At 36.2% G+C, this 11,150-nt stretch overlaps 1 protein-coding gene across 7 annotated transcripts in view; it reads left to right on the top strand.

Moving 5' to 3' along the window:
- The window catches only part of DEUP1 (deuterosome assembly protein 1), a 110,729-nt gene that overhangs the window by 35,016 nt on the left and 64,563 nt on the right, over positions 1-11,150 (top strand). For 5 of the 7 annotated variants that reach the window (XM_055078694.1, XM_055078695.1, XM_055078697.1 and 2 more), the window contains exons 3-5: positions 320-491; positions 2,112-2,207; positions 9,514-9,648. In XM_055078694.1, coding sequence (XP_054934669.1) covers positions 320-491; positions 2,112-2,207; positions 9,514-9,648 — 403 coding nt within the window. The remainder of the gene's footprint in view (positions 1-319; positions 492-2,111; positions 2,208-9,513; positions 9,649-11,150) is intronic. The other 2 variants (XM_055078698.1, XM_055078696.1) reach the window with 1 other exon arrangement.

Genomic DNA, 11,150 nt, shown 5'->3' with positions numbered 1-11,150 from the left:
GCATGTGGGATCCTCCCAAACCGGGGCGCGAACCCGGTTCCCCTGCCTCGGCAGGCGGACGCGCAACCACTGCGCCACCAGGGAAGCCCAGCAACTGTACTTTTTAAAATGCCTTTGAAAAGTATGTACACTGTTAGCTCTGAAATTAGCTTTTAGTTTTAATTTAAAACGTTAACCTCTGGTTTTCGGAATTCTTCCTATTTAAATAATTGAGCAATTTGAGGAAATAATGATCAAGCTATTCAAAGCAAGATCATAATTTTTCTTGTTCTCACATTTCACTCTTTTTAAATGTATTTTACTTTTCTACAATTGCCAGAGCTTCTCCTTGTGAGGCTGAGCTTCAGGAATTAATGGAACAAATTGACATCATGGTAAACAACAAAAAACTGGATTGGGAAAGGAAGATGCGGGCTCTAGAGACACGATTAGATCTTCGGGATCAAGAGTTGGCAAATGCACAAACTTGTTTAGAACAGAAAGGTCACGAGGTACTGCATAGATGTGTTAATAAATTGTTAATTCCTCAGACTGTTATAAATAGTATTTGTTCTGTCAGAATATATTTTTCATTACACATACTTTTTATCAGGCATCAGCAATAGCATTTATAGCTTGAAATTCTGTCACAGTGGGCTAAATGTATTCTATCAAATAAACGGCAAGCAGAGCTTAAACTGGTAGTAATTTGCCAATGCAGACAGAAATAGTCTAGTCAATGTCGACTAGGAAAGTAAACAAACATTCAATATGTATGTGAAATAAATACTGTTTGCAAGCAAAGATGTCTGTGCTTTTGCTGCTGTAGAAACAAACTAGTCAACAAAGCTGTGCCTTTGGATGAGGCGGAGTTCAGGAGCATTTGCCTTTTCTCATCTGCTAGAAAAATCTTTCCTAAAAGAAGTAAAAGGTAAAGCGTTGATTGTGGAACAGGAGAGAAAACAGTTTGGTGAAGGGAGTGTGTGTATACCTGGGCGCCCACTTGGGAGGAATGCCCTGGGCCCCAGTGAAGGTGCTTGTGGCCAAGCTGGTGATGGTAGAAGGAGGTCTGAGTGCTCTCGGATCTGCAGAGGAGTTCAGGAAAGGCATACGCTTCACCTGATGTTGACTTTTATGTCTGAATTTTTCTCTGGGGTGAGGCATAAGAAACATGTTTACTGATCACATGCTAATAACTAAAACATCAAGTCAACTTGTTCAGCGGCCGTTTTTCTACCTCTAATGGCCTCTCAATGGAACTTAGTTTTTTGTCATGGTTAACTAAGTTATTGTTTGGCCTAGTTAGTTATCAATAGAGGCAGGTCATCAGACCTGGCATATGGAAGGGACTATTTTCTCACTTTTGTACCTGTCACAATACAGATGTGCGAACCAGGGGCCTTGCCTACTTTTTAAGCAGACAAATTCTGTAAGCCAAATCCCTAAGAACTCTTAGACATTTTTCTTTTTTAAAAAAATTTGTTAGTTCTTATAAAAATGTAACAATTATTCCACAACACCACTAAAACAGAGCTCCCATTGAAGGTAGTAGCATCTAAAATAAAGGCTGCAGTGTGTCTGCAGGGGTTCTGCCCCAGGAACGATGACATAAGCCTCCCAAAAAGATAGTGCGAAGTAACTTTTAAATCTTGCTTTAAAATGTGCTGGTGAGGGCTTCCCTGGTGGTGCAGTGGTTGCGAGACCGCCTGCCGACGCAGGGGACACAGGATCGTGCCCTGGTCCGGGAAGATCTCACATGCCGCGGAGCGGCTGGGCCCGTGAGCCATGGCCGCTGAGCCTGGGCGTCCGGAACCTGTGCTCCTCAACGGGTGAGGCCACAACAGTGAGAGGCCTGCATACCGCAAAAGAAAAAAAAAAAAGTGCCGGTGAGAAGGATCTTTTGTCAAACATCCATACCATACTCTTTTAATGTGTACCCAGTGGAATAGTGCTAGCTACATTTGGTTTTTGTGAATTTAATTATTAATAACTATTCTGAGAACCACAGTACAAATATTTATTCTTGGTTTGGTACAGCAGTTTTATTTGAACTGTACTCCTCTTTTGTACATTTTCTGATTTTGTCAGGCAAAATTTAGAAAAATCAAAATTAAATTTTATTCTTAATTCAGGTGGGGTTACTCAGACAGAAGTTGGACAGTTTGGAAAAATGTAACTTAGCAATGACTCAGAATTATGAAGAACAACTACAAACCCTAAAAGCTCAAGTAAGGAAACTTATTACAATTTAATATCATATGTTTTGGTATATGTTTTGACCTATAAAATTGTGTTAATTTTTTTAAATGAATTATTTTTAGTACAAGCAAAAGTTCTAGTATTTCAACTACAGGTTATATGTTTGTCCCTGTCTTTCATTGTTTTATGTGTATTGATTTTGTCTCTTTTATTAGATTGTCAACTCTGTATCCCTTTAACTCTTAGCACAGTACTAGACTAATGGCTTTCTATTTATCAGGTGATTAGTAGATTAATTATATCATGATAATTAGCTTTGTGAACAACAACAACAAAGTATTATCTTTTGTAGTCACTACTTCCTAATAGGGGTGTCCTTTCCTCTATGGCAATTTAAAATATGGAGGTTTGCTATTATGAAATAGATATTTGAAAGAACAAAACTGGTCTTTATTGCTTTATTACTGGTAGGGCTGTTACATAAATGAGAGGGCTTCTGCATATATGATAAGAGGGATACTGATTTCTTTCTGATTTATCCCTATATTATACTCCCCACTGTGCTAGGAAGCAAAAAGTCTTCTCTTTCTTCCCACAGATGACACATAGGGCAATAAGCATCTGAGCATCTCAGGTCTCATAGGTACTGTATCCTTGCTTCACTTAGTAAATTAATCAACGGGAAATATGGTTTGATTATGAATTTTACTTTACAACCAGCTTTTTTTGGAGTGCAGAGATTTCACAGATGATAATATAGTTAAAGGAGCCCAAAGAAGTTAAAGTTCCTCCTTACGTACCTTTTTAGGAAGGTGATCAGCCATTACAATAGGAATATGAAGCATTTGATTCCACTTAATGGGTATGATCTTATAAGACTAGCTCTTAAGTCTACCTAGATATTTTGCCTGCAATTTAAATAGCTGCTGCTAGATGGTAGCTTGAATTATGAAACTTTATATGGGTTTTCCTAGTTAAGACTGTTAAGCATTTAACACTTACGTCAGTCAACCTTGCTTTTTCTATAAATATGAAGCTCTAACATAGCAACATAAATATTGAATCACTATACTTTTTCAGTATAAACAAAGAGATCACAACCTGGAATAAGTTTGAAAAAATACAGAAATCTAGATACAAGTACCATCTCTAAATTATATTTAACGAGTTCAGTCGCAGCTTACCAGATATTTAATTTCTGGATTTTTTTTTTTCATGTCTGTTGTTAAAAAGTTTTGGGCTTGTTTACAGGCACTGAGCAGTCATTTAATATATGAATATATATGAATATATATTATATATATAATATATATTATATATATAATATATGAATCCTTGCCATTTGATGCTTTGCAGATCTATTTTATTACTCAGCTGCCAGCTAACCAACAAATGTCTTTACGGCAATTTTCACAAAAATTTGTTCTGTGTACTAACACTGAGAGCTTAGGAAATGCTATTTACTCTTCCTCTTCTCCTGGACATTCACAGTGCATAATAGCGTATTACAGGCTGTGAGAAGTCTTGCTTTAAAAACATCTATTTTAGCCTTTTTAATCCATCATTTTTCAAACATATTTGACCATAGAACCCTTTTGTTTTTTAAACTAAAACCAACTAACACCATAGCACAGCTACAGTGTAAACACCATAAACAGGTGTTTCATAGAATACACTCTGGAAACCCTACATTGTTGTTGAGAGAACAGCTATATGCTTCCGCCGCAGTTTTCTGCCTCTCTTTTCTTCTCTGGTTAAAAGAAAGGAAGGGAGAGAGTTAGGAAGGGAAGGCAGAAGAGAAGGAAGAGGAAAGGAGGGAAAAAGACAGAGAGAAAAAGAAAAGTACTATGTATTTGACTTGGTTTGCATAATAACTATTAATATGTCATTTTTCTAACCAGAAAATGATATCTTGTGGCAAACATGCTTTTGTTGCTGCTGGCTTACTCTACTGCTTCTTTCTTTGAAATTCCTCATTTCTTTACAACCTTATTTTCCTAAAATATCTTAAGGGTACATTTTACCACACTCTGCCTTAAAAAACTCAACTCCGTCAAAACTTTCTTGTAGAAATTGCTTCCTTTTATAAAATGGGGTGTTTTCCTTCTAACCATTATAAAACTATAATTATATATATATTTGAGATTTCTACTTCTGGAAAGGTGGAGCCAATGTACTTTCCCCTATTCTTCCTGCTAAATGGAGCTAGAAATCCTGGGCATTACTTATAAAACAATAAGAAGACTCCGAGAAGTGTACAGGAAAGACAGACCAACTAGGACCTTAGGACCCAAGGAACAGCATGGTGGTGAGTTCCTGGAATTTCTTTTTACCTCTTATATCCCAGACTGGATAACAGAGAAGCCAGCAACCCAGACACTCCAGTCGGCACAATCAAACAAAAAGAGCCCCAAGGAAAGCCTGCTCCCTACAACTGAAAAGCCAGAAGAAAAGACAACCTACCAAGATTAAACACTTTTAGATAATAACTGCTTGACTCTAGCCAAAGGCCACAGAAGAAGACTATGGCTGCAAACCCACTTCACCAGCAGAGACTGAGTGGACAGCCTCGGTTCCACCCTTACCATCTATAATGAGGTAGCCCAGGCCCCAACCTGGTTGGAGTCAAAGAATACTGAGTGGAAATCCAGGAGTTTGATCACCACTGGGTGTCAACAAGGCCCTCCCCAGCCCATGGTGTCAGTGGAGACCATGTGGAGAGCCTGGACTTCTCTGCCCATCTGGTGGTGATGAGGCGGCCCTCCTCCTCTTCTCTGGAATGGTATCCGAGGAAGCCTAATGAGGAGTCAGGACATTCACCACCTCTCCGTAGTAACAGGGCTACTCCCCTCACTATAGCATCATTAAAGGCCGTGTGAGAAGCAGTAACAAGGCACCTATGCCTCTCCAATCAAAGTGCTGTCAGTGAAACATGTGGGGAGCCTGAACTCTCACTCCCACTCAGCAGTAATGAGGAACACCTCCTCCCAGTTACCAGCTGAGGCCAAGTTAAGACCTGGACTTTCCCTGCCACCTGACAGCAATGAGGCAGCATTCTATTTTTCCCTACTGGGATGTTGTCAGAAAAGGACTGCTAAAACACAATATTTAAATAAAATCCAGAGTCATGTAATACAATACCCAAAAATGACCTCAGTTAAAAAATCGCTCATCACACTGAAGACAAGGAAGATCTCAACTTGAATGAGAATAGGCCATCAAGAGACACCAACACTGAGTTGATACAGGTGTTAGAATTATCTGACAAGGAGTTTAAAGCAGCTGTTATAAAAATGCTTCAATGAGCAATTACAAACATCCCTGAAACAAATTAAATTAGAACGTTTTAGCAAAGAAATAAAACTAAAGAGCAAGCAGTTAGAAATTTAATAACTGAAAAATACAATAACCAAACTAAAAAAATTCAATGGATAGGCTCAAAAGCAGAATGGAGAGGACAGAGGACATAATCAGTGAACTTGAACATAGCAAAATAGAAATTACCCAATCTGAACAACAGAGAGAAAACAGACTAAAAGAAAATGAACCTCAAGGACTTGTAGTATTATTACAAAAGGTTGAAAAATTGTATCATCAGAGTCCCAGAAAAGAGGAGAAAAAAGGGTAGGACTGAAAAAGTATTCAAAGAAGTAATGACTGAAAAGTTTCAAAACCTGGCAAAAGATGTAAATCTACAGATTCAAGAGGCTGTGTGACACTCAAATATAATAAATCCAAACAAATCTACACCAAGACACATCATTGTCAAAGTTCTGAAAACTAAGACAAAGTCTTGGAAACAGGCAGAGAGAAATAACACTTTGCCTATATAGAAAAACCAATTTATGGCTTCCCTGGTGACGCAGTGGTTAAGAATCTGCCTGCCAATGCAGGGGACACGGGTTTGAGCCCTGGTCCGGGAAGATCACATGCTGCGGAGCAACTGAGCCCGTGCGCCACAACTACTGAGCCAGCACACCACAACTACTGAAGCCCGTGCACCTAGAGAAGCCACTGCAATGAGAAGCCCGCGTGCAGCAGCAAAGACCCAATGCAGCCAAAAATAAATATAAATAAAATAAATAAATTTAAAAAAAAAGAGAAAAACCAATTCAGATAATGGATTTCTTATCAGAGACCATGGAGGCCAGAAGGAAGTGGAATGTTTTTCAATCGCTGAAAGAGAAAAAATGTCAACCCAGAATTCCATGTTCAGAGAAAATATCCTTAAGAATCAAGAGGAAATTGAGAAATTCTCAAATGAAGAAAAACTGAGAGATTTTGTCAGCAATAGATCTGCCCTAAAAGAATAGCTAAAGGAAGTTCTCTTGGTAGAAAGGAAATGATAAAGACTTCTAAGACATCAGGAAGGAAGAAAAAAATTGGAAAAAGTGAAAACATGGGTAAATGCAATAGACTTTACTTCTCTTGAGTTTTCTATTGATAAATTGTTTGACAGCTGAAGCAAAAATTATAACAGTGTCTAAAGTGATTCGTAATGTATATTGAGAAATTTCTTAAAGACAATAATGTTAGAAATGGGTCATGGCAAAGGGACATAAAGAGAACTAAGTTGCTGCACTTCACTTGAACTGGTAAAATGTTGACACCAGTAGATTGTAATAAGCTATGTATCTATAATATTACACCTAGAGCAATAACTAAAAATGCTATACAAAGAAATACATTCAAAAATACTATAGATAAATCAAAATGGAATTCTAAAACATGTTCAGAGAACCCAGAGGAAGTCAGGAAAGCTAAAACAGAGAAACCAAAAACTGGATAACAAACAGAAAACAAAAAATGTCAGGCTTAAGCCCTAACATAATAATAATTACATTAAATGAAAATGGTCTAAATACACGTGTTAAAAGATAGAGATTTACAGAGTAAATTTTAAAAATGACCAAACTATATGCTGTGTTCCAGAAACTCACTTCAAATATAACTACGTATGTATATTGAAAGTAAAAAATAGAAAAAACAAAAAAAGATAGAAAAATGTATACCCTACAAATATTAATCAAAAGAAAGCAGAAGTGGTGCCAAAATAATTCAATGGAGAAAGAATAGTCTTTTCAACAGTGACAGGACAACTGGATATCCACATGAAAAAGAATTAAGTTCAACCCTTACCATAGACAAAAATTAACTCAAAATGGATCAAAGACCTAAATATAAAAACTAAATCTGTAAAACTCTTAGAAGAAAACATAGGAGTAAATCCTCATGATTTCAGATTAGGCAATAGTTTCTTAGATTTGGCACCAAAAGCACAAGAAAAATTAGGTAAACTTGATTTCATGAAAATTTTAAAAACCTTTGTGCTTCAAAGCACACCAAAAGAAAGTGAAAAGACAACCAACAAAATGGGAGAAAACATTTGCAAATCATATATTTGATAAGGGACTAGTGTCTAGAATTAAAAGAAAAAAATCTTACTAGTCAACAATAAAGACACAGAAGACCAAATTTTAAAATGGGCATAGATATAAATAGGCATTTCTCCAGAGGAGATATATAAATGACCAATAAGCACATGAAAAAGTGCTGAACATCATTAGTCATTAGGGAAATGCAAATCAAAACCATAATGAGATACCCCTTCACACCTGCTAATGGCTCTAACCAAATGATAGATAACAGCAAATGTTGGTGAGGATATGGAGAAATTGGAACTCTATACATTACCACTGGAAATGAAAAATGGTACAGCCACTTTGGAAAACTATTTGGCGTTCCTTAAAAAGTTAAACTTAGAGTTTCCATATGACCCAGCTATTCTGCTCCTAGGTATATACCCAAGAGAAATAAAAACATATATCCATACAAAAACTTGTACACAAATGTTCACAGCAGCATTTTTCCATAATATCCAAAAAGTGGAAACAATCCAAATGTCCATCAATTGATGAATGGATAAACAAAATGTCATATATCCATGCAATGAAATATTATTCAGCCATTAAAAGGAATGAAATATTGATATATGCTACAACATGGATGAACCTTGAAAACATTATGCTAAGTGAAAGAAACCAGACACAAAAGACTACATGTTGTATGACTCCATTAATATGAAATGATCAGAATAGGCAAATCTATAGAAACAGAAAGTAGATTAGTTGTTGCCAGGCCTTGGAGAAGGAAGAAATGTGTAGTTACTGTTAATAGATACAGGGTTTCTAATGGAGGTGATGAAAATATTCTGAAATTAGATAGTGCGATGGTTATGCAACTATGAATATACTAGAAACCAATGAAGTATATACTCTAAATGGTGAATTTTATAGTAGGTGAATTATATGTCAATTTTAAAAACAATGTGAGAAGGAAAAAGGAAGCAGCAATGACTACATTACTGTCAGATAAAGTAGACACAATTGTTCACAGCTTTACTTATAATAGTCAAAAACTGGGAGCAACCAAAAATTTCTCAATATGTGAATGGTCAAACAAACTGTGGTTACTTCCATACCATGGAATAATACTGAGCAATAAAAAGGAATGAACTATTGATACACTCATGCATATATTGTACTGACATCAATCCTGGGTTTGATACTGTACTATATAGTTCAATAAGATGTAAATATTTGGGGAAACTGGGTGAAGAGGACCCAGAACCTCTCTGTAATATCTTTGCAACTTCTTCTGAATCTATACTTATTTCAAGATAAAAAATAAAAACAAAAAAATTTGTTAAGTTATTTAGAAATTTCCTCACAAATGTTGATAAACCATGCCACTTATAATCAATTACTTGAAGGTAGAAGCAAGAAAAAAAATAATACAGAGTCTAAGTTATAACAAGAATTACTGGTAAGAAAAAGATTATATCAAGCTTGATATTTAATTTTATTTAAACATATCAACATGAATAAGTGTATGTTGTTTGTATCTTTTAAATTAAGTCCTCAGTTTTCTTAAATGGAGTATAAGTTGGTTATTTTATAGATTGAGTTACTGAAATTAAAATCGTCAACACAAGATGGCACTAAATAAAAGTAAGAAAAAAAACTTGGTTGTTTTAAATTTTGAGCCTTGCTACATATGGTTAAGACAAAAGTGAACAAAACATTTTATCAAGTGAATCGCTGTTTAACTGTGCAGTTAATGAAGTTCCAAATTTACATGAAAGCTGAATTGCATTCAGCTTCAATAATTTAGTTTTAATAACTGGTTCTATCTTCGCTAATTGGAACATTTAAGCTTTACTGCATTTCCTAATCGTGACTTAAATTTTGAAAGAGGTACACAAGAAAAGAACTATCGTGAAATCGAGTTAGAAATAACCAATAGTAAAATGTTAGCATTCTGCATTATTTACAGTTCTCCAAACTAACTAATAGCTTTGAAAAACTGAGATTACACCAGATGAAACAAAATAAATTTCGACAAAAAGAAGTACCACACGTCAAAGAAGAAATACCCTTTGAACTGAGCAATTTGAACCAGAAATTAGAGGTGAGCTATATTTTCTTAGTTTCTCCCTGTGTATTGAGATTGGTTTCTGTTGTTGCTGTTGAGGGCTATTTGTCTGTAGTGTACACAATGACATGTACCACTGTGGTAACAAACTCCATTAGAAATCACCTTCTCATTGAATATATTTTCTTAGTGCACCTTCCCTTCAGGCACTTAGTGAATTAAAACATCACTTCGGTTTATACATCTTTTATGTATATCAGCATTTTTGGAGAGCAAAAAAAAAGTTCAAAGGAACTGCAGATGTTGAGTGAAATTGAAGGACATCCCTGGGGTCACTTAAAGTGAGTGTCTAGTAAATCTTTTAATGTCTGTTTAACTATTAGGTACTTAAATCCCAATGAAGCCTCATAGCAGTTTTCAGAACAGAGCTTGAAGTTTCAGGATCTCTTCTTTGAAGAGGTAGTGCCACTCCAATATAGCTACCCTGTGTTACCCGGAACTTCTAAAATCTCAGTGCCTATAAAGGTTTACTGTGTCATAGATACACTTATTTTAATCCCCTTAACTTTCCAACCTTGGAAAAAATAAACCAGCTATTTTTCCTTCCTGTGCCCTTGAGCATTCCTGCTACTGGTCACATAACAGCAAATAGATTCTAGTATGAATTCCTGTTCTCTAACCTTAGCTAAATTCCCAGTGCTGCTCAATCATTGTTTTTTAATTGACCTCAAGTTAACCCCTGTCATGTTATCCCAGTCATTTTTTTTTTTCACTGTTAAGCCCTAAACCCCAGCTTCTCCCACTGTCAGCCAATGATTTCAGTTTCTTCTACTTTGTTAATAGGTAATGGTTCTGTACTTCCCAATCACCCAGGTAGAAACCTCTTAGGAATCTTTGATCTGTTCCTTTCTCTTACTCTCATATTCCAGCCCAGATTTGCCCCTTTCCTTTGTCTAATGCCTCTTATCTCTGTCTTTCACCTATCTAATTGTCCTTGCCCTGTTTCATACTTCTTCATCTTTATCATCTGACTCTTCAGCTAAGTCCTTCTCAAACTTTTCCTCCAAAATATTTTTAAGAGCAGAAAAAAAAAAAATCTGGAATCACAGTACTAAAACCAGCCTATTGCAAGAACTTTGTTGGAAGTCTTTGGTTTTAGTTTTTAAATTCCTGCAAATTTTATATTGTACTGAATTATAAATGTACATTTTTTTAAATACAAAATTACTACCACTAGGTAAGGTTGACCCTCTAGGAAAATGCACTGTGTATAACTCCCTGGCTCTTGCAATGGTGTAACTCGACTGGCTTCTGAAATATTCTGGTCACACAGAAGATGCCCAAAGATTGCGACGTACTATACATGAGCTTTCACTGAAAATGCACTTAAGTCCCTGATGTTCCATTTGATTGGCTTCTCATGGGGATTAGTGGGAGAATTACATTCATATAAATTGTTTGGACAAAGAAAAAGCCTTGGGCTTCCCTGGTGGCGCAGTGGTTGAGAGTCCGCCTGCCGATGCAGGGGACGCGGGTTC

Source organism: Physeter macrocephalus, chromosome 16 (assembly GCF_002837175.3).
Source record: "Physeter macrocephalus isolate SW-GA chromosome 16, ASM283717v5, whole genome shotgun sequence".
Lineage (NCBI taxonomy): Eukaryota > Metazoa > Chordata > Mammalia > Artiodactyla > Physeteridae > Physeter > Physeter macrocephalus.
Note: the sequence above shows the minus strand (reverse complement) of the source record. Positions and strands in the feature narration are given on the sequence as shown.